At 46.3% G+C, this 25,552-nt stretch overlaps 1 protein-coding gene across 1 annotated transcript; it reads right to left on the minus strand.

Moving 5' to 3' along the window:
* Positions 1–22,916: 22,916 nt before the first annotated feature.
* LOC311168975 (olfactory receptor 10AC1-like) lies at positions 22,917–23,876 on the minus strand (the record flags this gene model as incomplete). Its single annotated transcript, XM_084230679.1, has 1 exon — positions 22,917–23,876. One exon carries the CDS (start codon positions 23,874–23,876, stop codon positions 22,917–22,919), a length of 960 nt encoding a protein of 319 aa, XP_084086805.1.
* Between the last annotated feature and the right edge of the window lie 1,676 nt (positions 23,877–25,552).

Below are 25,552 nucleotides of genomic sequence, written 5' to 3' on the forward strand. Positions count from 1 at the left end.
ATTTATCTATACCTTCAAAAGCAAAGAGTACATCTTTCACATACACTCCCCTACACCCACACCCACACCCACCTACACACACACACACACACACACACACACACACACCTTTTATCATGACCTTCCTTGTGAAGAGAGAGTGGGCTCTGTTCTACATTTCTCTGTTAACTCCACTGAGTTTCTACCCATTCTTAGTTTAGGCCAACACTGCTGCACCGGAGCCCCCTACCACCTGGAGTGTGTGACCTGCACAGGGTCACAGGGTGCAACAGCTGCTGTCACAGGAGACTGGTCACCATCACGTAGAGCATGGGGTCACAGATGGCCAATGGCAGTCACAGGCATGGCCTCCAGCAGCAGGAACTCTGTCCCCCCCAGACCCAGTAAGGAGAAGAGCTGGGTCCTACAGTGGGTGAAGGACATAGTCTTCTTGACCAGGAGGAAGGGTGCCAACATTTGGGGGACCCCACTGGAGATGCAGCTGATGTCGACCTCCGAGAGGTTGCATGGGAAGGAACATATGGGCCGGTGGAGACGGGTATCCAGCAGATTGGGAGGATGATGAGCCCGTTGTCCAGCAGAGTCAGCAGATAGGAGACCCCAGAGAGGATGAAGAGCCCCACCTGGGTCTGCCTGTCCCTGGAGAGCCCCAGGAGGACAAACTCACTCATGTGGATCAGGTTGTCCCTCCTCGTGGCAGGTGGATCAGTCTGTCCCAAGAGGCGGTGGGATTGTGTGGGCTGAACCAGAATCAGAATACATTCTGGGACTGAACCCAGGACCTTAGTGGGACCTTCTGAAAGTGCTTGTATGTTTTCTCCTTTAGATTCCAAGCTTCTTGAATTCAAGATCTTTTTAAAAAAAGATTTATGTATTTATGCATACAAGAGCTGGGGTACAGGCCAGAGGTGCGGGGGTTGAGAGGATTCACCAGAGACAGAGTGGGGAGTAGAACAGGCAGATTGACTGAAATCCACTGCTGAGGGGAGCAGCGGGGAGACAGGAGAGGTCTGCCGCACCATGTGGGACCCTCGCTGGCCAGGAATCGAACTTGTGCTGCAGTGGCTACTGATAGTTTCATGGTGCTGAGACTTTAACCCCCTGTGCCACCAGGAAGTTCCCTCAAGATCTTTTCTGATTTTTCTTTTTATACATAGATTTCTGCCAATGTTTTCCAACCCATTTTTTTGTTGTTGGTGTATGAATAAAAATGTTTAAAGGAGTGGTGTTGAAGAGTGTTCTCAGCTTCTAAGATGTAGCCCTTGCATTCTGGAGCTCTTGTCCTTATGGTTGAGGCTGGATGGAACCCTAATCTGGGTGGGTCGGTGATGGAGAGAACATCTCACCTGGTTCTCAGTGGACTGATTAATCGGGCTTAGTCCTAAGTTGATAAGATCGAGGCCTCGTTATAGAACATGATGCCAACTGCAATTATGCCCCAACATCTCGAGATGAAGCTGTTCCTCGGCGAAATACTGGCATTCACCTGAATATTAAAGTAAGTGATTAATAAAAGATGAAGGCACCTATCACTTACTTGCAGTGATGACATCTGGAAACTGACGTTGCCCACAGATGAAGTCAGCAAGGGAGTGCCTCTCAGGCCTCCAGCCTGGCTGTGTAAATCCTCTTCTGGCAGAGACTTGTTAGCCTTTGGAACACCTCCCTGTGTGCTTTGCTGGTCTTTAGCCTCCATTAAAGGATGAAATGCCATTTTTGTTCTTAGTACAAATGTCTGTTCTTAGTACAAATGTCTGAAGAAAGTGTGCAGTCTTCATCTCTTTGTTTATTGACAGTAAGTCCCTGTAGCCCAGTATTTGCCTCTGGTTTCTTTACAACATGGCAGGGGGTGCATGATGAGCCCCGGGAGAGGCTAAGGGCCACAAAGCAAAGTGTGACAGCTGCAACAGCCCATTTGGATGCTGGGTAGTGGAAGTTTGGGAGGGAAAGAGCCAGACACTGGTTTGGCCCATGAAAATCCCATAGAATCCCGGTGGACCCCAGAGCAGAGCCTTTTGCATTGGCCACACATTTGAATCACTTGGGACACTTTAAAAGTTCCAGAAGCCACTATATGCTTGAAATCACATGGAATGTAGAGAAACGAAACAAAGGAACAGACAAAACCAAACCAGAATCATCCCTAGAAATCTGACTGTAGCATCGAGGCTACCGGAGGGGAGGGCAGGGGCTCGGAGCAGAGTGTGGAGGGGCCCATGACTCTGGTGGGGGCTGTGGGTGTCTCGGTGGTGAGCACAGGTGGGGACACACATCTGGAGAGGTGTGAACCTGCCCCTCTGTATCATAGATGGTGTTCATACCAGTGTTGCCTCGATAAAAAACAATACAATTAAAAAAATTCCAAAACCACAGACCACACCCCAAAGTAATTAAATCAAAATCACAGGGGCAAAGAGCCCTTCAAACGTTGAGAGAAGCTTAACATTTCCCAGGTAGTTAAAATGTGAAGCTAAGTTTGAGAATCACTGCTTTGAAGGGAACATTTAACCTTGTTTTTGAAGACTCGAGACATGGATTGTGAGACAGAAATATGTCTTGAGATCATCCTAGAAGAGTATTTGTTGGGGAAAGCTATTTGGGGCCAAAATTCTCATTCTTTGTCTGAAAAAGTTGAGGACAAAAGAGTTTACAGGGTTTGCCTCGATGGCACTGTGAATCGGTGAAAAATCTGAATGTCTTGTCCTTTGCATGCCTGGGGGTTTCCTTCGCCTTAGTTTTCTTAGATCTGGTCCCCAAAAATGACATTTTAGAATGTTTGAACCCAAGGAACAACTAGTGAGTATCATATGAGGGAATGCTGAGAAAGCCTGTGATAAATTGCAGAGCATGATCTAAATGAAAAGAATGTGCATGAAGGATATAGGAGATGGGCCGCGGAATCCAACAAGATGGAAATGAAATCAGTTCCGCCCGAATCCTTCTAGCGGGGTTTGAGGACAGGCTGGTAGTGGATAAGGGTGAAGAGAGCAGAGCTGCTGGACATCATCCCGGTGTCCCCCTGGTTAGAGGAAACCTTCGCCTTTCCTTCTTCTTGTCCTGTGGCCAGAAGCTGTTACTATAGAAATTGCTCAGAACAGAAACTGGCGTGGGTGCGATACCCCGCAACTGAGATTCCAAGCCCCATGCCTGGGGAGGGAGCGCCTGGCTTCTAAGTGTCCATGTCTTTGGTCCATATAATAAGTAGGGCCTCCCTGGTGGCGTGAGGGGTTAAGACACAACCTATGAAGCTGTCCACAGTCACTGCAGCACGAGTTCAATCCCCAGCCAGGGAGCTACCCACATGGCACAGCAGACCTCTCCTGCCTCACCCGCTGCTCCCCTCAGCAGTGTATTTCAGTGGATCTGCCTGTTCTGCTCCCCACTCTGTCTCTGGTGACTCCTCTCACCCCCCGTACCTCTGGCCTGTACCCCAGTTCTTGTATGCATAAATAAATAAATCTTTTTTAAAAAAGCTTTATATAGTAAGTAGCCAAACTTTAGTCCCGCTTGCGCTCCAGAATGCCACAAAGAACAACTGAAATTCTCACCACTGCAGAGAAGAAAATGTGAAAGGGGAATCACAGAGAAGAATGAAAACTGGCAGGAAGTCTTACATCATCATTTCAACCTCGCTTTACAAAGGAGAACACCAAGGCTCAGGGAGCAGAGGTGGGGCTGGACGTGGAGGCTGTGGAGTGCACCCCACGCTCCTCCTGCCTCGTCCCTGTCATCACACACAAGGGTGTGTCACCACAGCTGTGGGGAGCGGCATCCCACATGGTGAAACACAGGGCTGTGTGATGTGTGGGGTGGGGCTGCAGGGAAGGGTCGTGCTTGGGGTGTTGCTCCTGAGGGGGGTTGCATGAAGGTTTTGGCCACAAGGATCAAGGTCAAGAGTCCTTTGGACAGGCTGGTGGACTGCAGGTGAAGTTCGTGAATCAGCTGACCTTTTCCCATGTTCTCTCTGTGAGGAAACTTCCACTCAACTATCTCTTAGCAGGAGCTAGAATTAGACAAGCCCTCCACTCTGCCCAGCTCATTCACCCTGTCCTGACAGATAACAGACTCCCTACTTGAAGAGTAGGCAGAGTTTTTCTTTCCTTATTGTGTCCTTTCTACTTTTCTAAACAGAAATTTGTTCATAGAGCTGACGGCAGGAAGGAGCGCCCATTTGACTGATTTCTTTAAATTCTTTCTCTCATCCAGGAGCTCATTGTAGAACCTTCTCATCGATGTCCACAGCCATTGCTATACAAGAGGAACCCCACTCTGCAGGGTCTCTTGAGGGACCAATTATTTCCTCCTGACTAGTAAGTGCCCACTAAGTTCATTGACTCCCTCTTTAAAGCGACAAGGGCCAGAGAAAGTTCTCTGAATACTAAAACTCAACCAGTGGGGTAGGAAACTATTTTGTCCCCTCCCCTTTACACCAATTGATCTATCCTTTGGATAGATTAGATGTATACATTCTTGTCTTGGACAATAGGATGCATCATTTTATATATGAAAGTTATGTTGCAACTATGATTATAAGGTGTCTGCCTTAAGCTATTGCCCCATTCATTATAGCATAATTTAATGAAGACAGATTAGAGCTCAAGCAATACAGAAACAATTTCCAGAATACGGCACTACATCAAAAAAGCCAGACAGAGTCGGTGGCACATTGTTTGATTCCATTTACATGATGGTCTAGAATAGGTAAATTCACAGAGACAGAACACAGGCAGAGCAGGAGGGGGATGAGCCCGCTGGCCAGGAGGGTCAGCAAAGAGGTGACCCCAAAGAGGATGAAGTGTCCCGCCTGGGTCTGCCTGTCCCTGGAGAGCTCCAGGAGGACAAACTCACTCACCCGGGTCAGGTTGTCCCTCCTCATGTCGGGTGGGTCAGGCCTGGGCGTGGGGCCAGAGTCAGGAGAGGCAATTTTAATACACACTTGAGACCAAGAGAGAAACCCCCAGTTTCCTCAGTGCCAGCCCTCAAAGCCAGTATTCAGGTGCTGGTTGTATTTCTAGGCTTCGGTCAAGGGCCCCAATTGTGCCCATCAGTCCGGATGCACCTCAGAACCTCTAACCCAGTATCTGTTAACACCCTGCCAGGTGCCAGGGCTGGTGTTAGCCACCAGACACCTGTCTGTGAATGAGAAAGACGGGAGCACAGTTCTTGCTTCCTTGGTTCTTATAATTTAATCTGGGACACAGAAATGAAATTAATAATGACAAAAATTAATTAAGTATAATTGGACCAAGTGCTATGGAGAAGAACAAGTTTACTAGGAAGTTAATTAAATCTGCAGCTGTAATTAAACCACTGTAAACCATACTTCTCGTTAATGTGCAATTTATATTGTAAGGTTCAGGCATCTATTTAGATGTCTAAATAAATGATTGACAAAATAATATAATGAGAGCATTTGGAAACCAATGATACTCACACATGCCACTGAACAGGATGTGACTGACATCCTCTGAGGCTTGATTGCTCTGGGCTATCTCCCTTCAACATGTCAGCCAGCTCTTCAGAAAATAAAATTAAATGCCATCAGTTTTTTATTCTAATAGAAATGTAATATCAAGTCACATTTCCTGTTCTTAAAATGACCGTAAATTAACTCATTTATTTAAAAGTGGGTATTGAGTATATGAGGCAATATGCTCTCAACTACCTCTAGGAAACACTGCTTTTCAACCCTCGGAATTTGTTTTTTTTTTTTTTTAAGATTTATTTATGCATGCAAGAACTGGGGTACAGTCCAGAGGAGCAGGGGGTGAGAGGATTCACCAGAGACAGAGTGGGGGACAGAACAGGCAGATCTACTGAAATACACTGCTGAGGGGAGCAGCGGGTGAGACAGGAGAGGTCTGCTGCGCCATGTGGGTAGCTCCCTGGTTGGGGATCGAATTCGTGCTGCAGTGGCTGCAAATTGCTTGATAGTGCTGGCGCTTAACCCCTTAAAGCCACGAGGGAGGCCCCTCAACCCCAGGAATTTGTGTTTAGAAAATCAGTAGTGGGCCTCCCCTGGTGTCGCAGGTGGTTGAGTGCCATGCTGTGAAGCTGTCTGTAGCCTCTGCAGCACGGGTTCGATCCCGGCTGGCTGGCGAGGGGCCCACATGGTGCAGCCGACCTCTCCTGTCTTGCCCGCTGCTCCCTTTAGCAGTGTATTTCATCAGTCTACCTGTTCTGTTCCCCACTCTGTTTCTGGCGAATCCTCTCACCCTCCTGCGCCTCTGGCCTGTACCCCGGTTCTTGTATAAATAAATACATCTTAAAAAAAAAAAAGAGAATCAGTAGTGCCACAGAATGAAGAAATTTGTTAAAAAAATCTGTGAGAATCAAGTGTGACAACTGAATGAAGGGCAGTCAGTGTTACGAAAACTAGAGTAGAGGCATAGAATCAAATACAGTAGAAGTGAGAAGCACACTCCTATGTAGTTTCTTCTCACGGGATGGGGTGGTTGGGACTCTTACTGATGGAGAAAGCAGAGAGGCTGGCTGGGACAGGCGGCATTTGTCTTCCATGCAGCCAGAAAGGGTCATGGCTGAAACTGCTAAGAACTGAAACTGACTGTGGGTTTTCAGGGCTGGAGACCCAGTGCTAGAACCAGGGCAGTAGCTGGTGGCCAGGCCTCCCCGCGCTGCTCCTGGCAGCCTGTGGCTGCCACCCACAGAGCCTGGCATCAGCAGAGGTGTTAGCTGTGATGAGCTGTGGTCTGCAGGCTGCCGCCGCATCCTGAGCCCTCACCTTCAGAGCTGCTCTCCCGACCCAGATTCTGTTACTACAATAGATTAGAGAATACAAAGTGCAGACATGAAGATCATTTTTCATCATTCACCCATTTTACAGACAAGAAAAGCATGGACCTTTATTCCAATCCCGTTTTTCCAATTAATTTCTGATGCTGTTTTTAGATGAAGATCAACTATTTTTATTAATGGTAGCTTCATTCTAAGATTTTTGGCATAATTAGACAATTTCATTCCACTTTGCTTGGCTTGTGGACATTTACTGAGCACTGGGTAGAGCATGGCAAATGCTGCGTGTCAGAACCAATGACACCTGGTCTTCCCCTGCAGATACCAGCCTGGCCAAGAAACAAATAAACAAACAAAAATAGAAAAGTATATGTGGCTTAAGATGTAGGTAGATTGGCAGTAAGGAGAGACCTGTGTTTCCACCTGTATCAAGAAACCATCTAGGTATTACTATCAGTCACTACCCTTTTGAGCCATCGTTTCATCATCTGAGAATGAGCAATTTAGGTCAACACCAAGATTTCTCCCAGCCCTAACAATCTGCAATACATGAATACACACAAGCTATAGTTTAAAGCAATATAAGAGAGAGAAATAATTCTTTGCTCTTTGGTCACTCTAAGTGGGATTGTAGGCATAAGATATTCTGGATTGCCAGATGTGGGGGTCAAAACATTCATTTCACACATAACTCTTTGGAGACATGCAGATGAATGGGACCAGGCTCATCAGAAAACCAGAGCCCAAGGGCCTGGGGAGGGGCTCACACAGTTACAAAGAGGAGCAGCTCACTGGGGGCAATGCTGAAAGACTTGATGCCTTCTGATACGAGCTTCTTTCCCAAGTCAGTCCCAGACAGTTCTTAGGGCAAGATGGCCGCTACTAATACAAGTTTCCACCAGACCAGGAACCAAGCCTATCATGGTTCCTAAGGAATTGTCTTTACCCACTGAATATTCTCAATCCTCTTCCTCAAAATGGGATCTATGTCTGTCTTTGGTCGTCCTCCAAACCCAGCCCTTCTCCATTCATTCTCATCTCCAACATAATGCAACCCATGTCTTGATGCCAGAAAAGAGCCTTATCCCTTTGACCTTTGCTCTTTAATTCTTGGAATGTATGTCTGCCTGTACTGAGCACCTGCATTCCTACTGTTGACCAGATGGCTGATGAAGGCTGAGGACTCTGCTGAGTGGCTCACACACACATTGCATCATCTAGGTCATGGCAAGGACCAAAGAGCCTCCAGCTATAGCCAGCGAGAAAAGTGTAGTGGATATGTGATATTCACATCAAAGACATCTTTACAGACACATCACTCAAAGCAGTGATAGTGAAGGCAAAGATAAACAGCTGGGACTACATCAAATGAAAGAGCTTCTGCATAGCAAAAGAGACAATAACCAAAACAAAGAGAAACCCCACCAACTGGGAGAACATTTTTGCACACAACACTAATGATAAAGGACTGATCACAAAAATCTGCAAAGAGCTCATGAGACTCAACAACAACAAAGAAAATAATCCAGTCAAAAAATGGGCAGAAGAGCTAAAAAGAAACTTCTCTGAAGAGGAAATGCAAATGGCCAACAGGCATATGAAAAAATGTTCAACATCACTTGTCATCAGGGAAATGCAAATCAAAACTACCATGAGATACCATCTCACACCAGTGAGAATGGCACATATTAAAAAAACTAGCAACAACAAATGTTGGCGAGGATGTGGAGAAAAAGGAACTCTCCTGCACTGCTGGTGGGAGTGCAAACCGGTCCAACCACTATGGAGAGCTGTGTGGAGATTTCTGGACCTACTAAACATAGAGCTTCCATATGATCCAGCAATTCCACTCCTAGGTATTTACCCAAAGGACACAGAAACATCAATTCCAAAGAGCACCTGCACCCCTATGTTTATAGCAGCACTATTTACAATAGCTAAGCTTTGGAAACAGCCCAAATGCCCAAAAATAGATGACTGGATCACGAAGATGTGGTCCATATACACCATGGAATATTACTCAGCATTCAAAAAAGATAAACACATGCAATTTGCAGCAACATGGATGGCGCTGGAAGGGATCATGCTCAGCAAAATAAGCCAGAAAGAAAAAGAAAAATACTGGATGGTCTCACTCATAGCAGGAATCTAGAAAACTTAAATAAGGGACCAGGAAAATGAATAACTATAAGAAAGTGAAAATCAAAATCAACAAACAACTATGAACCAGAGACACTCTATGGGGGGTGGGGGGTGGGAGGGGAGGGATTGGGGTCAGAATGGGGGGGTTGCAATTGTATGGGGAATATAAAAATAAAATTTAGAGGAAAAAAAAAAGACAAAATAAGTGTAGTGGAGCATCCCAAGACAGGATTGGCTGCTCCTGGGGATGGGGGTCTACCCTCCCAATCAACCTCCTCTTAACCTCCCCTGTCAGGGGCTCACCAGGTTGAGTGTTTGCCTCATGCACAGAACCCATTTTGGATTGGGAGGCAGCCCATCTCTCAGGAAGACCTTGAAGCAGGTGACTAGCTTCTTCTTGGAGGTGGAGGTTTCACTTTGTCAGTCTCAGCTGATAACTTTTCAGAACCTCAAGTCCCCTGAGGGCAATTACTTGGTGTGCTCTTCACTCATTCTCCCCAGCTACTACTTTTCAACCACAACGCCTCACTCTTGTAGTGCCCTATGGGATAAACATTCTCAAAACATTATTAACTTTTCATTGTTTTAGTTCCCAAGATAACGAGACTTTCTCCGACTCTTTTTGATCTTTCACTGCCTTTCAAGGCTGGAGCATTGCTGGGACTTGGGGCAGGACTGGGAGACAGGAATATTTCCTCCTCTGATCTAATGGGAAAGGGTTGGGATTAATTGAAAAGAAGAGGATTGAAAGTCTCAGAGTATGATCTCCTTCCTAAGGGAGGAAGAGAAATGCAGCTTCTCCTTTTTTCCACATCTAGCTGTAGCGAGGGGTGAGTGGTGAGTAAGCATTGCCCAGTAGCTCACGGTCTGGAAGCCATTGAGAAGTTCCAAGTTCACTGTCATTAAAACATTTCCCAAGGCTCCTGGGTGGTCTCCCATATCATATGTCTGTTGAGATGTGATCCCTTTGCATAGTTTCACGCCATCAGAAGTTTTTCCAGTTTTCATTAAGCTTGATTGATCAACCAGTTCTTGATCATCTTCCACGAAGTCTTAATCTCTTCACAGAAATTACTAGAAGAAGCAGAGAAAACAATGAGTTAGGATGGATTTTTAGTCCCAATATTTACCTATCCATTTCTTTGGTAATAGGATATGGGACTATGGTAAGATGGGAAGAAAAAAAGACATGTTAGTGACTAACCCACTGGCATTTTTCTGTAATAATTGGCCAATATCAACATGGCAAACAATTATTGCTCTTTCTAATTGCAATGGACTGGGGAGAGGTAGTGTCACTTTATGTTCTTCCTTTTTGGCAGAACCTATAGAATCTGAGGTTGATCTCTCCTTCAACCACCCAACACCCAAAGGACCTGAAGTTTCTCCCATCCTAGAGGTCCATGGAAAGCAAAAACTGATGGGACCTTCATACTCAGAGTTGTGGTCAAAAGTTGAGGATGGGGCAGATGTCAAGAGGCACCATTAGGGGCCTCCCCAGTGGTGCAGCGGGTTGACCTTAGCGCTGTGAATCTGCCCACAGCCTCCATGGCATCAGTTCGATTGCTGCCCGGCCAGGGAGATTCCCACATAGAGCGACAGACCTCTCCTGTCTCGACTGCTGTTTCCCTCAGCCATGTATTTCGGTCCTTCTGCCTGTTCTGCTCCCTGCTCGGTCTCTGATAGATTCTCTCACCCTCCCGCACCTTTTGCCTGTACCACAGTGCTTGTATAAATAAATAAATCTTAAAAAAAAAAAGAGGCACCGTTAGCATGACCCCTGAGAGTGGAACTCCTTCTACACATCAAAGGGAGGGTTAGTATGAACTGGTGGAGACGATACAGTGGAAAAGAAGGACTGTTTGGTACCATTCTCCAGGGGACGTTATATGTGGTCATCTAATATGAGTATTTCCTGGCTAGTTGAACGAAAATGAACTTTTCTGCTTTTCCAAACACTAAGGTTTCAGATGGCGTTTTGCTGGATGAAAAAAAGTAGCTTAGAAAATAGTAGATTCAGTGTGATTCTAAATGGCGAAATGTAATGTGCATACAGCTGGATGTATGGAAAGATAGAAACATAGAAGAAGAATTAGGAAGATGATCAAATATTAATGGATCATCTCTGATATAAGCTTTTTAGTTATATTATTCTCCTTTTGTTCATTGATATTTTGAGAAATGTCACATTTTTCTAATATGAATGCAACCTGAAATTTAAAATTTCTTATTGATATAGATTATAGATATAGTCATATTGCCCTGCAGATGCTAGGAAATCAACCCACTGGCATAATGTCCAGCACTACCAAATGACGTTCGTGCAATGTGAGTGTTAAGCAGTGGAGGAGAGGTATAATTAAAAGTTTGCTGAGGCAAAGGAGATATGACTACAGGTTTTGAATCATTTATACCATCCAAGGTAAATATGTATCTATATTTTGGTGGCAAACACTTGGTCTAGACATAGCATAATTGGTTCTTGTGCTGGCTTTGGTATAAGTGACTCTGACTTTGGACCTATCACTTAATCTCCCTGGGCCTCAGGTTTCTCATTTGTGAAACAGATTCCATTAGATAGAATGGAATTTCACAGCCTTAGAGTCCCATTTTTTTCCAGTGTGGACATAACAGTATTCTACTTTCTCCGTAGATACTGAGGTCTAAGACTAGTCAGATCACCATGAATTGCAAACTGTAGTCTTGAGGAGATTGGGTTAATTCTCTCCTTTGAGCCTGATCCACACCAAATTCCAAGGACAGGAACAATATTTTATGCTCTACTTGGATCTCCAGCTCTTAGAAAAAATTCATTTCCTGCAGCATCTGCAGTCCTGCTGGGTCTTTCCCTTCACGCCTGTGAAATTGCACCACTACTACTCACTCCCCCACCCTCTGCTTCTCCACCCTAGTATCTCCTTTCCACAAGACTTTCCTGTTGCTATGAATAGTTCAGCTCACTCCCAGTGAACTACTGTATCTGGTTCTCAGTTATGCACCTTTGCTTCTCAGTTCTCCCACTATTTTTTTTAAACCAAAATTAACATTTCCTCACCTTCTCCCATGAAATGTCAAGAGGCACCTTCTAGGAAGCAGGCTACCCAGACAGCCATACTTGGTAACAGCTTCAATAGCCTTGGTTATACTCGATCTTAGCCAAAAGGCCAAGAAATTACATAGTCTTGGATATAATTCACAGTGAATTAACCGAGGTCTGAGTATGGCGGGACTTTCCACTTGTAGACACAAGAACAAAGTTAAAATGGTATTATCTATGCTTCAACTTCTCTCTGGGCACAATCGACTATGTGGCTTGGAAGAAACCACTTAAGTGATAGAGAGGACGAGAAAGAAAGACTTGACTACTAATATTTAATGAGTTCCAAATGCTGTAAAATAATCATCTCCTTGATTTCTGGACCTACTAAACATAGAGCTTCCATATGATCCAGCAATTCCACTCCTAGGCAATTACCCAAAGGACACAGAAACATCAATTCCAAAGAGCACCTGCACCCCTATGTTTATAGCAGCACTGTTTACAATAGCTAAGCTTTGGAAACAGCCCAAATGCCCAAAAATAGATGACTGGATCAAGAAGATGTGGTGCATATACACCATGGAATATTACTCAGCATTCAAAAAAGGTAAACACATGCAATTTGCAGCAACATGGATGGTGCGGGAAGGGATCATGCTCAGCGAAATAAGCCAGAAAGAAAAAGAAAAATACTGGATGGTCTCACTCATAGCAGGAATCTAGAGAACTTAAATGAAGGACCAGGAAAATGAATAACTATAAGAAAGTGAAAATCAGAATCAACAAAAAACTATGAACCAGAGACACTCTATGGGGGGTAGGGGGCGGGAGGGGAAGGATTGGGGCCAAAATAAGGGGGTTGCAATTGTATGGGGAATATAAAAATAAAATTTATTATAAAAAATAAATAAATATTTTAAATTAAAAAAAATAATCATCTCCTTGAAATATTATGTAAACAAGTCCAGAACATCCTTTACTTCAAGATCAACTACTATATGACATGGGTGGCAAATTGAAATACGCTTTTCTTGGATGTTCAATGAAAATGTCGTTTCTTTGTTTTCTCTAGTGGTCTCACCTTCCTGGATCTATATCCTGATGGGTGGTATGGAAGGGGTTGGGGGAGAGAACAATATAACATTATATAACCAGTTAAAAATATCTTAGTTTGCTAAGGAAGGTCTCTTTTGACTTAAAATAGTGTTTCCAGGTAAATCATTATTTCAAAGGTCCTGCTTTCATCAGCATGGTTTATTTTTCTCTCTCCTTTCTCAAGGTCATATTAGGGGGAAAGCTGATAGTGTGGGGTATCATGGAACTTAGGGTGGGGTTGCAGAATCACTTTTGTTCTTGCTCCTAGTGGTGTGGTCTCTGCAGGTGGGTGAACACTGTCTACATAGATATGCTTGGCCTGTTTCTGTTGAGATGTGGCCCATCTGGGTCATGCCTGACATCCACCATTGAAGGCTGTGACTGCACAACCCATGGGCTGTGGTCTTGATTGTGTCAAGACTCAGTGGCAATCTTTTTGTTCAAGTGGTCCCATTGTGGAGTTTTCCAATTTGATTCCTTCAAACACACACACACACACACACACACATGCACAAATTTCCATTCATCTAACTCCCCTCCCCATGGGGCCTTTTAATCTCTATGCTCGGATCTAGCGTTTCTTCTTGGTGTTTCATGTGGGTTGCTAGTAATTCTCTTCCACTCCTTTCTTCCATGGATGCCCCTGACTGGGGCTGTGGATCCACATGGGTGGGAGAGGGGATGAAACAATGTGGCCATGACTGCAGTTCTGACTGCAGGACCAGGGAATGTCGTGGTGGCAAATGGAAGAACGGAGAGGTCTCTGCATGCTTTGTAAATTCTGACATTCTTTGCCTAGAGTTAGCAGGATCTAAGTGCTTGGCAGCAATATCTTTCTGCTGTCAGCATCTTTTCTTTGTCCTAATTAAGCTAAACCCTATCTCTTAATACCCATAGGAGCAGAAAAAAGAGCTCTGGCCATATACGTTCTGTTATTTTTTGAAACAACTGGCTTCCTAGATAAGGAAGCTGACTTGCTTCTTCTCTAGGTCTACACATTTGCTTCAATGGTGCCCTAACTCTTGGATCCTGGAGCTGAATCCCTCATTCTCCCCATGTTATATCCTAATTCTTCAAACCTGTGAGTGTCACCTTATTTGGCAAAAGGAATTGGGCAGATGTGATTAAGTATTTTGAGATGGGAGAGTATCTTGGAGGACCCAGATGAGCGCCATATACTCACAAATCCTTGTAAGAGGGAGCTGTGATCCTTGTAAGATCATTCAGAGCCAGCAAAACGGAGATATAATGACAGAAGCAAAATTTAGAGTGACGGAAAGAAGGAATCACAAGCCAAGGAGTGTAGGCGGCTTCTAAAAGTTAAACAAGGCCGGGGAAGGGTTCTCCGAAGTCTCCAGAAGGGTGAAGCCCTGGCAATGCTTTGACCTAAACCCATTACAATTCACTTTGGACTTCTGGCCTCCAGAATTGTAAAAGAATAAATTCATGTTGTTTTAAGACACTGAATATGCAAAGGTTTGCTACAGCAGCAACAAGAAACTCAGATTTGTGTCGCTTCTCTCACTCTCCATCCTCAGGTGCCTCTCGCATTAGCTCCATGAACATGCTCCTGCTTTGTTTAGTCCGAGGGTAGAGGTGGCCTAGTCCGCAGTGCAGGTTTGAGGATATGGGAGTGAAAAACAAAGTTCTTTTTTTGCTTATGCCTGAGAACTCAGCAAGTTCAGCGAGCCAATTCCTCCGTGTTTCCAGAACATGGTGGAGTTGAAATCTGCCAATTTGGGGCCTGGAAACCCCACCTTCTTTTTAAAGATTTATTTATTTATACAAGCACTGGGGTACAGGCCAGAGGCGGGAGGGTGAGAGAATCCACCAGAGAAGAGCAGGGAGCAGAACAGGCAGACTGACAAAATACACTGCTGAGGGGAGCAGCGGGCGCGGCAGGAGAGGTCTGCCTCACCTGGCCGGGCGGGAATTGAACCGCCACCACAGAGGCTGTGAGCAGCTTCACAGAGTGGCGCTCAACCCACTGTGCCACCGGGGAGGACCTGGAAACCCCATCTCAGTTGCCATGTTTTTCTCAGTCTCAGATGCGCTCTGTGTAGCAGAGGTGGTTTTAACTACTGCACTGACCATGGCGCAGCTGGAAGGGTGTCAGGGCCCAGCTCTGAATGCCTGAAGCTGAATCTCATGGCCTTCTCCCCATCCTGGCCACTTAGGATTCCATGGCCTGGGTTTCTTCAAATGTACAATGAATGATACTGGCTCACGAGGCTCCTGTGAGGAATGACTGACAGGATCTATGTAAAGCACATCATTCAGCATCTAGTCTATGGCCACCTCTCAATGAATTTAGGTTCTTTTATGTTTGAAATACTTTCACTGCTTTAGAAGAAAGGTGCTAGTCAAGCTAATGCTACAAATAGAAACTATTTTTTTTTTTCCCAGTCACACATTTCTATCCTGTTGAGTCCTGTAAACTCAAAATTATCTTATTTTTCTCTTTTGCAAAATACAAGTCGTTCCAACAGTTCTCTGCATCAAACCCAATGTGTTTCATGCTTCCCTCGGGATGTTGTGAGATGTTCTGGAAGTTCCTTTTTTAGGCACTCGCCTGGTTGAGCGGCTCCTCATCTTGGCATTGTCTGTAGAAGGCATCTAGGGAGACCCCTGAGCAGAGGGCAGATTCCAGACCAGGAGGACTGCTCCTGGCCAGGTGGCATGGGCAGAGGGACACAGAAACCAGAGGGAGGTACAGAAGGGCAGGGGGTCCAGGGACTGGGAATAATTATGCAAGAGTAAATGTGGGTCCAGAAGCTGTTCATGGAACCAACCAGAACCCCTTCCCATATCACCTCTATTCCTGTGAGCAGTTACCTTGCTGCCAGAGTACTGAAGGCATGGAAGAGAGGGAGGGAGCTACCCCAAGCAGCCAACTGTGCCACCGCCTGATGGACTAAGGAGGACCATGCGGTCTGGAGTCACCCCCCTCCCATGTAATATGGAGACGATCCCTTCGCCCAGTGTCTTAATTGCCACTGTGTAAAACTGCAATTTCAGGAGCTCTAGGAAAAGAATTGAAGTTATTAGTAGCAAGCCTGAACTATTATGTACATCTCTGGTTTCTTAAAGAAATGTGGCTCCCAGAAGGTCATACAATAACTAATTAGTTAAGTGGGGCCTTCACTTAGATGCAGGACCCTGTCTCATAGGCAGAGACATTACATTAAAGATTCATGAAAGATTTAATAAACACCTTCCATGTTTATTCACCTTCATCTATCCCTTCTGGATAACCATTTTCTAGTTCCCTGTCTCTTTCCCCTTCTAACATGCTTATGCCATTACCTTGGGAGCCCTGGGAAGGGCGCATTTAGTGGGAACTACACATCCTTTGTAATCTAATCCCACTTTTGCCATTTGAAGGAAAAAGACCTAGTTCTTCGGAATACTGGAATCTTCCATAATCTTAAACATGTTTAAATGCTCAAGTTCAAGGCACTGAAGAGAGTAGTAGTAAATAATCGTTGAGCTCTCTGAGGAGGCGGATGGAGGTAGGATCTGGAACCCAATCAGAAGGGTGACACTTAGGTGGGAGGGGGCAGCCTCTTCTACTGTGATGCTGGAGGGAATGAGATAGAGGGCATGTGGCAAATGCTTAGTAAAAGCTGAGGAATTTCCTTGTTGACCCAGGTCACCAGGCAGAGGACACCTTGTACGTAAGCTTCTTGGCCATAAATAAACCTAGATGAGGTAAAAGTCATCTATATGCAAATGTTCTAGTTTCCCCAAGGGACTTTTTTCCTTCATTCTGCAGGCCTCTATGCTCAAGATAAGGAATAACTGAGGAGGCGGGCGGAAGGAGACCAGAAGAGTGAACAAAACAATTAATGTGACTTCACCTCGCTGTCCCTTCTACGAGATAGTTTCTTTGGACATACTAGCTTCACTTTTGTCTTTTCTTGTCCCAAGGAAAGATGTGTACTCCTTCTTAGCCATGTCTTTATTCAGGCTAGACCCCTACCAAGATAACATACCCACTAAGTTGAGGTTCTCAACACCTGGTGTGAAGTTTTTAAGAATTCTAATGCCCAACTTTTACGTGACCAACTCAGACTCTAGGAATGCGGCCCAACAGTTGTGTTTGGAAGGTCTTTATTTTCCAAAATAAATTTTGGAAATTATTTATTTTCAGGTGATGCCAGTGTGTAGTCAAGTGATGGACTTACTGAAATAGACCTGGCTGGACAGAGGATCATTTCCAGTTGAATTTGGATCTGATAAAATTCCAGTGGCATCACTCAATTGTGAGTTTTCTTCTGCTGTAGAAAGCAGGCACAGATTTGTATTTGAGAGGGTAGAAGATTGGAAGGATAGGACTGAGATTTGTCAACTCTGTAAGGAGAACACAGGGACAATGGAGTTGAGAGTTGGCTCAAGAAATTAAAGAGTTTATCTAAGAGATCTTGGTTATGGAGAGAAGCAAGGGAGCTTGGGAGGAGCTGACAGACAGGAACATCACCAAGGGCCTGACCACAAGCCTCAGAGCATGAAAGTGAGCACAGGAAAGCCAGAAGGGGTGGTGGGGAGGAGGATTTGGTGATGAACTGATTGCATCCCCATGTAGATCTTTCAGTTATGCCCACTGGGCACTTTCCATGGTACACAACAACAGTTGGTGCACAACAACAGTTGGAATCAATGACAGTCCTGGTGGTTAAAGAAATGTTTTCTTACACACACACATTTTCAGAGTTCATGTCTGGAGTGGTCATGCTTTTTAGTTTCTATATTATTATGATGCATTGACATTGGGGTCCTGGTGGTTGGGCATAAGCTGACCCATGCAGAGGCACTAAATTCCTATACAAAGCAAACCCATTTCCTTGTGAGTGTACCTTTCATGCACAAACCAATCAATCCAAATCCTCAAGCACTTCCTTTGTCAAACTCTGTAGCACCTACCCAACATGTTCCCTGCCCTGCCCCCAGCACCAGCCAGCTAGACACCACTGGGTGGCCCAGAGCTCACTACCAAGCCTTGAGCTTGCGCAAGATTTCCTATACTCTGCCTCCCCCATCCCTTCCCACAGAAACCACAATCAAGCCTCAGGATCAGACTCTCCCCTCTCTCCTTCAATCTCCTGATTGACCTGATGCTTCCCCACATGACCCTGCACAGCATGGAGCACCCCCTTTTATTGGGAACTGAAATGACTAAACTCTTCTTTCAAAGGCAGCACCTCTGTGTCTGTCACCTTAACGTACTCTGATTAAAACAAATCCCAGGTACAAATCTTGAAAACAGTGTCAAACATTTCAGTATCACAATGAAAGCCGAAGTTCCTTCACATTCCTGGCGATGACTAAACTTGGCTGGCCTTGGTTCCCCATAGATTTTCGGTCCTGGCTGGGGCCGGGCTTACCTGGTCTCAGGCTACACGGCATTTCTGGGCTTGGTCTCTGTTGTTTGGCTGCCAGGCCTTTGCCCAAACTGTGCTGAAGTTTGTACAGGAGAAATTGGTGCTCTGGGGTTGGATTAGCCATCCTTGGCTCTAGTATCCTGTTATTTTAGAAATAGAAGTGCCATTTGGTGCTGCTGGTCACTCCTTCCTTGAAATACTCTTCCCTTGATTTCCATCACACCACCCTATCTTGGATTTTTTGCTACTTTTGTGACTGCTCTTTAAAAAAAAAACCTCTGTGCATTGCAGTTCTCTTCCTCTGCTTAGTCTTAATTTTATTTTGAAAGCATTTATTGAATAAACAGCACATACATGTATATAAGAATATATGTATACCTGCATGTGGGTATAAATATAGATGTATATGTGTGTACATGCACATGTGTGTATATGTGTGTAAGGAAAGCATTCAATGGAAAGTAAAGGTCTGTCCCACCTCTGTCCCCCAATTTCCCAGACTCTTAGTTTGGCTATGAATGTATGTGTATGTACGTGCACATGTATGTGTGAAAAACATAGGACATACATAGGCATATTTTATATACATTATCATCTATGTGTTTTATTTATAAATGCTATCATGCCGTACAATTGATTTATTTGCTCATCCATTCAATAATTTACTAAGCAGCTAGTACATACAAGACACTGGTTAGGAACAAGGAATACTCTGGTAAGTAGACTGTTTTCATGGAGTTTATATCCTGTTGGGAGGAACAGGTAATTAAAATATTAAAAAGAAAGTCAGATAATTTGCAATGATGAAAGATGATCAGAAGTCATAGCATGCTGATGTGAGAGGGCAGGGAGGTGACATTACCGGGCCACCTGCAAGGTGCCAGCGTGTGTGAGCATTGGAAATAACAGGTGAAAAGTCCAGCATCCAAGGTGTGCCAGAGTCAAGGCCGACTCCTCTTGCACACTCTTACACACCTTGCTTTTTCACTGAACAACATCCACGACAGATGGTTCCTTGTCTGCCATAGATAAAACGGCTACATTCTTTTTGGCAGCTGCATATAATTCCACTAGGGACATAAACTATAATTTACTTGATCTGCCATATATTGATATTTAAACAATTTCTAATCTTCTGCTGATCCAAGCAATGCTGACGCAAATATTTCAGAACATGGCAAATGCATTCGTAAGGTCAAATCCTGGAAGTAGAATTATTGGAACAAATCATGGGCCATTCATTCTAATTGATACTTAGTTGCTGCACCCTCCACAGAACTGAGAAAACCCAGTGAGGGAGGAGGGTGCCTGCTTCTCCCTCCAAGCCTGTGTTTATCTTTTTGAACATTGTCAAAATTAATGCTCCAAGGTATATTTTATGATTTTATTTTGCATTTTTCTTTGAGACTGTTTTCCTTTGGATAAAGGGATTTGCATTTCCTTTCTGTGAATAGTCTATTTATATCCCTTGCCCATTTATCTTTGGGATTATTAGTCTTATTGATTGGCCAGAGCTCTTTACATCGGAGTGAAACGAGCCTATTCCACAGAGTACATATGATTTTCCCAGTTTGTCTTCCTGTTTTCATTTTGTTTAGAACAGAATCCTATTATAAAGCTTTTAAAAGATATATAATTCATAAATGAGCGCTTGGTGCCAGGCCCACACAGTCAGCCTCCTTCCGCACTGGGCTGCCGGCCCTGTCGTAGAGCAGCTGTTCTTCCTCGCCGGGCAGTCTCATCACCTCCACTGGCCTGGGCATGCTGCTGACTTATAAGTATGTTTCTCCAGCCCAGACGCTCCCACCTCACACCCAGCTGTCAACCGTATTTCTCCACACCCGCTACCAACGTAATCCACATTGAACTCATCACCTCTACCTTGTCCTCTCTCCAAACTGGTTCCTCTTCCTGTGCTTGCTCCCTCAGGGAGTCATGTTTTTCCAGAAAAATCTGTATCATCCCTGACTCCTCTTTCTCTTTTTTCCCTAAGCTCTCAATCAGCACTAAATTCTTTTCTTATTATTTCTTACTATTAAGGAATTTATTATTGTTTTGTGTGCTTTCTTCTTGTCTTTCTTGTTGTAAAACACAAACTTTCGTCTTGTGTTGGAAAACTGAAGGAAAGGAATTGACAACTGACGACATTACTATGTTCTCATTTTCCAAGTTAATAGCTCCTTTGAGTTTCAATAAATGCTATATATGAGGTGATAGGGACTCACTAAACTCTCCTAGTTGCACCATAAGCCACACAAACTGAGCAACGTTTCAGCTTAAAAGCAAACAATTGTTTAAAAACAGAAGTCGCCACTTCAGAGATCTAATTGACTTTATTAAATGATTTACGAATCAGGCAGTGCACCTCCAGATACTTCCAATCTGCGCTAAGTTCTATTAGATCTACCTTCTAAATATTTCTCCAGCCTGTCCATTTCTCTCCATTCCTGTTATCACTTGCCTAAAGAGGGTCAATATCATCTCTACCCCGTTTTTCTATACTAGCTTCCTCACAAACTTTTTGTCATCTCCTCTCCCATCACCCTAAGTTCAGTCCAAGTGCTTCCTACAGGATCATGTATGTCCTCGTCACGGTTCTTTTCACGTAGCAATGCAATGGCTATGTATTTGTCTGAGTCTCCTAGTAGAGTTCAAACTCCACAAGGATCTCATTTTCCTTCTGTCAATAATTTGGATGGAGACAGCAGCAATACAGTGGGTTTTTTTTTGTTTGTTTGTTTTGTTTTGTTTTTTTGTGGGACCCTCGCCTGTGGCCAGGAATCGAACCAACGCTGCAGAGGCTGCGGGCAGCCTCGCAACCCAGCGCTCAACTGCTGTGCTACCAGAGGAGGCCTCAATACAGTGATATTTTGATTACAGTGGAGTCCTTAACTGTCTGGTTCTCGTCCTGGATCTATCATTCAGTAAACACTTATTTGTTTCCTATAAGGATGAATGAATAAGTTCTGGGATTTTGCTAGCAGAGCCTAGAAAATTTGCTCCCAATTTTTTTGTGCCAATTTGTTCCCTTTATTCTACCAGGATAGACTGATGGAAATAGTGTATGGAAATAGTCACATTAAAGGAGTTTATTTTGTCTGTAATACATTCATATTAGAATATATATAATAGAAAAACTATAAGCTTTATAAGTCAATGTGGGTTAGTAATTCTTCCTTTTTAAGTCTCATTTGATCTTTGATAGCAAAATCTCCTTTAAGCTACGAGTGGATTAAAGCATCTCTGCACCTTAGGTGTGCTACCTGGGTCGCACACTATATCTTGCATTACGTCCATATAACACTGGAAACGCCCTGGCAAAGCTCACACTTGCTCCCCTCCACTTTACTCCAGAGCTACTGGGAGGACACAATTTTCAGGCAAATGGCACTCAGGTTTTTATCCTAGAGACGGAGGGAAAGAGGAAGTGTCTCTGATTCACTGAGGAAGCTCCAATATTATTTATCTTAAATAGTAATTTTTAATATATCAAAATGATATCTACTGACAGTGATTATGATCTAGTTGGAAAATGCACAATCCAGAAAATAAAAGCCATCCATAATCTCACCCCATCTTGTTGGGTGATATCACCCACCCCCATGGCCTCAGTGGCCCTCGATAGTTCCAGATCTCTCCCCCCTCTTGAAGCTCCTGGTTTGACCTGGAGCACATCATCTTGACATGTTCAGGACGGAGCCCCCCATTACTCCCTTGCCCTCTTCCCTGCGCTTGCATTCTCCCTTTTCAGCCAACGGCACCTCCATCTGCCTGGTGGCCTAGATTAGGAATAATCCTCACCACCTTTCTTCTTTGCCCCCACATCCGATCCCAGTTCTGCATGTCTCTTGACTATGGCTGAAGCCCGTGCCAATACTCACTCCACCCCCACTCTCCTAGAGCGTGGCCACAGCGTGCCCCCCAAGCTGGCCTCCATGCATGCTCCATACTCCCACGGTGGCCAGAAGGACATCAGAGGAGCTACAAGTCATCAGTCACCACGGGAATCCCAATGCTTCAGGTGCTCCCCAGGTCCTCCCCTATGTGCCCCAAAGCTGCATAACCATCTCTGCTTGGGGCATTCTTCAGCCTCTTCATCTGGTTGACCCCCCTCATCCTACAGTGCTCCACAGTGGTCCCCCAGCATCTGCCTCTCCCCTCAAATAGCGGCACATGGGTCACCCTTCTAGCCAGCCGCTGTGCGTGTCCTGGCTCCAGCTGTCTGCCCCCAGGTCTGTGGTGTCCTGGGGGTTGTCTGACCCTCTTCATTGCCAGCCTGCCACCTTGAGCAGGCCCCAGTGAGTGGGAGGGGGTTGAGGAGTGTGTATGTGTGTGTGTGGGGGTACGGGTAGAACTCAGCAGGTCCTCAGAGGTGTCTACGGGGACACTTTTCCAGCTTCTCTCTCCTGGACGCGGTCCTTGAGCTCCCCCGGTGGTGTCCCTGAGGCAGACATCTCTGCTGGAGGACGCTGCAGGAGCAGAGTAGCCGCTACCAGCCTCCAGGCTCACCCAGACCCGGAGCTCCAGCGCAGCCGCCCCAGCACCCTGCGGATGGCAGAGGTGATCTCTCGGTTGCGCAGGCTGTAGATAAGCGGGTAGAGCAGCGGCGTGACATTGGTGTAGACCAGCGCCAGCGTGCGGTCCCGCCGCGGGGTGTAGGTGTACTTGGGCCGCACGTACATGTAGGTGGCACAGCCGTAGTGCAGGAAGGTGACCGCCAGGTGCGAGGCACAGGTGGAGGCGGCCTTGCGCCGGCCCTCGGGCGAGCGCAGGCGGTGCAGGGCGGAGGCGATGGCGCCGTAGGAGGTCAGGATGAGCATGGAGGGCAGCAGCAGCAGCACCATGCAGGTGCCCAGCAGGGGCAGCTCGTCCACGTAGCTCCGCGTGCAGGCCAAGTGCAGCAGCGCCGTGATGTCGCAGAAGAAATGCACCAGCAGGCAGGAGCCGCAGAAAGGCAGGTGGAAAATAGCCACTGTGATCCCCACGGACACCACCAGTCCCCCCACGCAGCAGGCCAGGGCTAGCCGCCCGCACAGCCCCGGGGTCACCAAGGCCCCGTAGCGCAGCGGGTGGCAGATGGCCACGTAGCGGTCATAGGCCATGGCGGCCAGCAGGAAGCACTCCGTCCCGCCCAGCGCCACAAACATCTGCATCTGCACGGCGCAGCCCAGGTAGGAGATGGGGCTGCCCCGGCCCTGGATGGGCACAGCCAGGTCTGCGAGGCAGCGGGGCACCACCACCAGCGTGTAGCAGAACTCGATGGCCGACAGCTGGCACAGGAAGAGGAGCATGGGCGGCCGGGTGGGCACGGAGATCACCGACACGAGGATGAGCAGGTTGCCGCTGAGGGTGGCCAGGTGCACGCCCAGCAGCACCAGGAAGAGCACCGGCCGCAGGTGTGGGAATTCCGAGAAGCCCTGAAGGAGAAAGCCGCAGTGTGCGGTGGCGTTGCTGGGGCTCTCCATGCCTGCCAGCCCAGCGGCACCTGCGGAGAGAAATGGGGAAGGCCAGCTATGGGGTCTTGCCCCTTGGGCCCAGCTAGAGGTGGGAGGAGTAGGGACAGCAGAGGAGGAAGTACTCCAGGCGTTCCCAGCCTCCTCCCCAGGAGGGACAGCTGTGTCATTTGTTCAGAAAAATGATGTGATTTTTCCTGTGCCTCAACTACAATCCCTGGGGCCTCTTTCTCAATATGCTCTTTCCAAAGAAGCTTGATTTCACATCAGGTCCTTACAGTATACCTGAGCTCCCCCTATAAAGAATTCCCAGCCTTCATACTCCACTTATTATCTTGTGGGTCCTCAGCCTGAGCGCCCCGCGGCAGACACTGTGCCTCTGGTCCCTGCTCTCCTGCTCCCTGCCCTCCACTGTCCCTGCTCGGTTGCTTTCTGCAGTGACGGCATCACAAAAGTAACACAGATGAGTTAGAGACCTTCTTCTCCAAACTCCTGATTTAAAAGAGGACAAAGTAGCCGTGGAAGGTAGGGAAGGCAGGAGTGGGGAACGGCTCCCACAGAAGGCTGGGAACAGAATCTGCAGGATGAGTCTGAATCTAGAACTTTCTATGACCCCATATGCGGTTGGAGAAAAGGTCACTGGGAGCAGTCAGCCAATCCAACGAGAGACCCAGGCCTGTGGCAGGCTGAGCAGCCCCGCAGGCAGCAGGCATGAGCAATGGGAGGCTCCTGGCACTGCAGAGGAGCTCGCCCCGGCCATTTTTATTCATGTTCTGCCAGCACCAGAAGTGCTGTATATCTGTCCTAACCCACCTTTCAGAATGAGTACATTCCAGATTTCTTTCTAAGCATGAGTGGGTGACTCATTGGCATCGCCAGTTGGAAAACATTGGTTGGTGGAGGTCAGTTGCAAATTGTTACAAACCTCCAGAGTGGGGAGACATGAGGTGCTAAGCAGCTGCCTGGCAAATTGAAAGAGGAGGTGTGATTTTTATTAATGATGTTTTTCTCCCCCCTAACTCTGCTTCAGTAACTTTAATGGCCAGGTGAGCTATTGTTTCCCGGGAGGGGCGCTGAGTCACTGTTTAGGATGGAGTGGAGAGAAAATGGGCGCGTTCTCATGTTCCCCGGAGCAAGTGCGGAACACCCAGGGCAGAGTGAAGGCTCCGGAAGGGATGCCGTGGGCTTGGGTGTTGCTCACTTTGAGAAGTGGTCTGGGGGGGGGGTGTTTATATTTATCAGTAGTCCCCCCCCCCACCTTGGTCCTCATCTGCCCAGCAGATGTTCACCGGCTTCTGGAGGAGGAAGGTTGGCTGGTGGGTGGGGAGGTGGAATTGTTTCCCGTGTCTTAGGGTTTTGTTTGTTTGTTTTGGCTAATGTTCAGCCTACTGAGCAAATGCAACAAACCTGCAGGGACTGCCTTTTCCCTGCCCGGTGGTGTAGCTGTAGGTGGGAAGAGGAGGTGCCCGGGGGCCTGAGGGTTCCAGCGGGACACACCTGCCAGGTCACTGCAGCCGCCTCCACCAGCAGCTGTCTAGTGCTTCCTCTCTGAGTCCTGGACGAGCAGGGGGTGGGGGCAGAGAGATCGAAGCAGCACGATGATCCTTTCCCTCAGATCCACACCTGCAGAAGGGAGCAAGGGAGGGGTCATCGCGGTACCCCACTAAGGCTCATCCTGCCTTGCAGAC

Source organism: Talpa europaea (genome assembly GCF_964194135.1).
Source record: "Talpa europaea genome assembly, chromosome: 3".
NCBI lineage: Eukaryota > Metazoa > Chordata > Mammalia > Eulipotyphla > Talpidae > Talpa > Talpa europaea.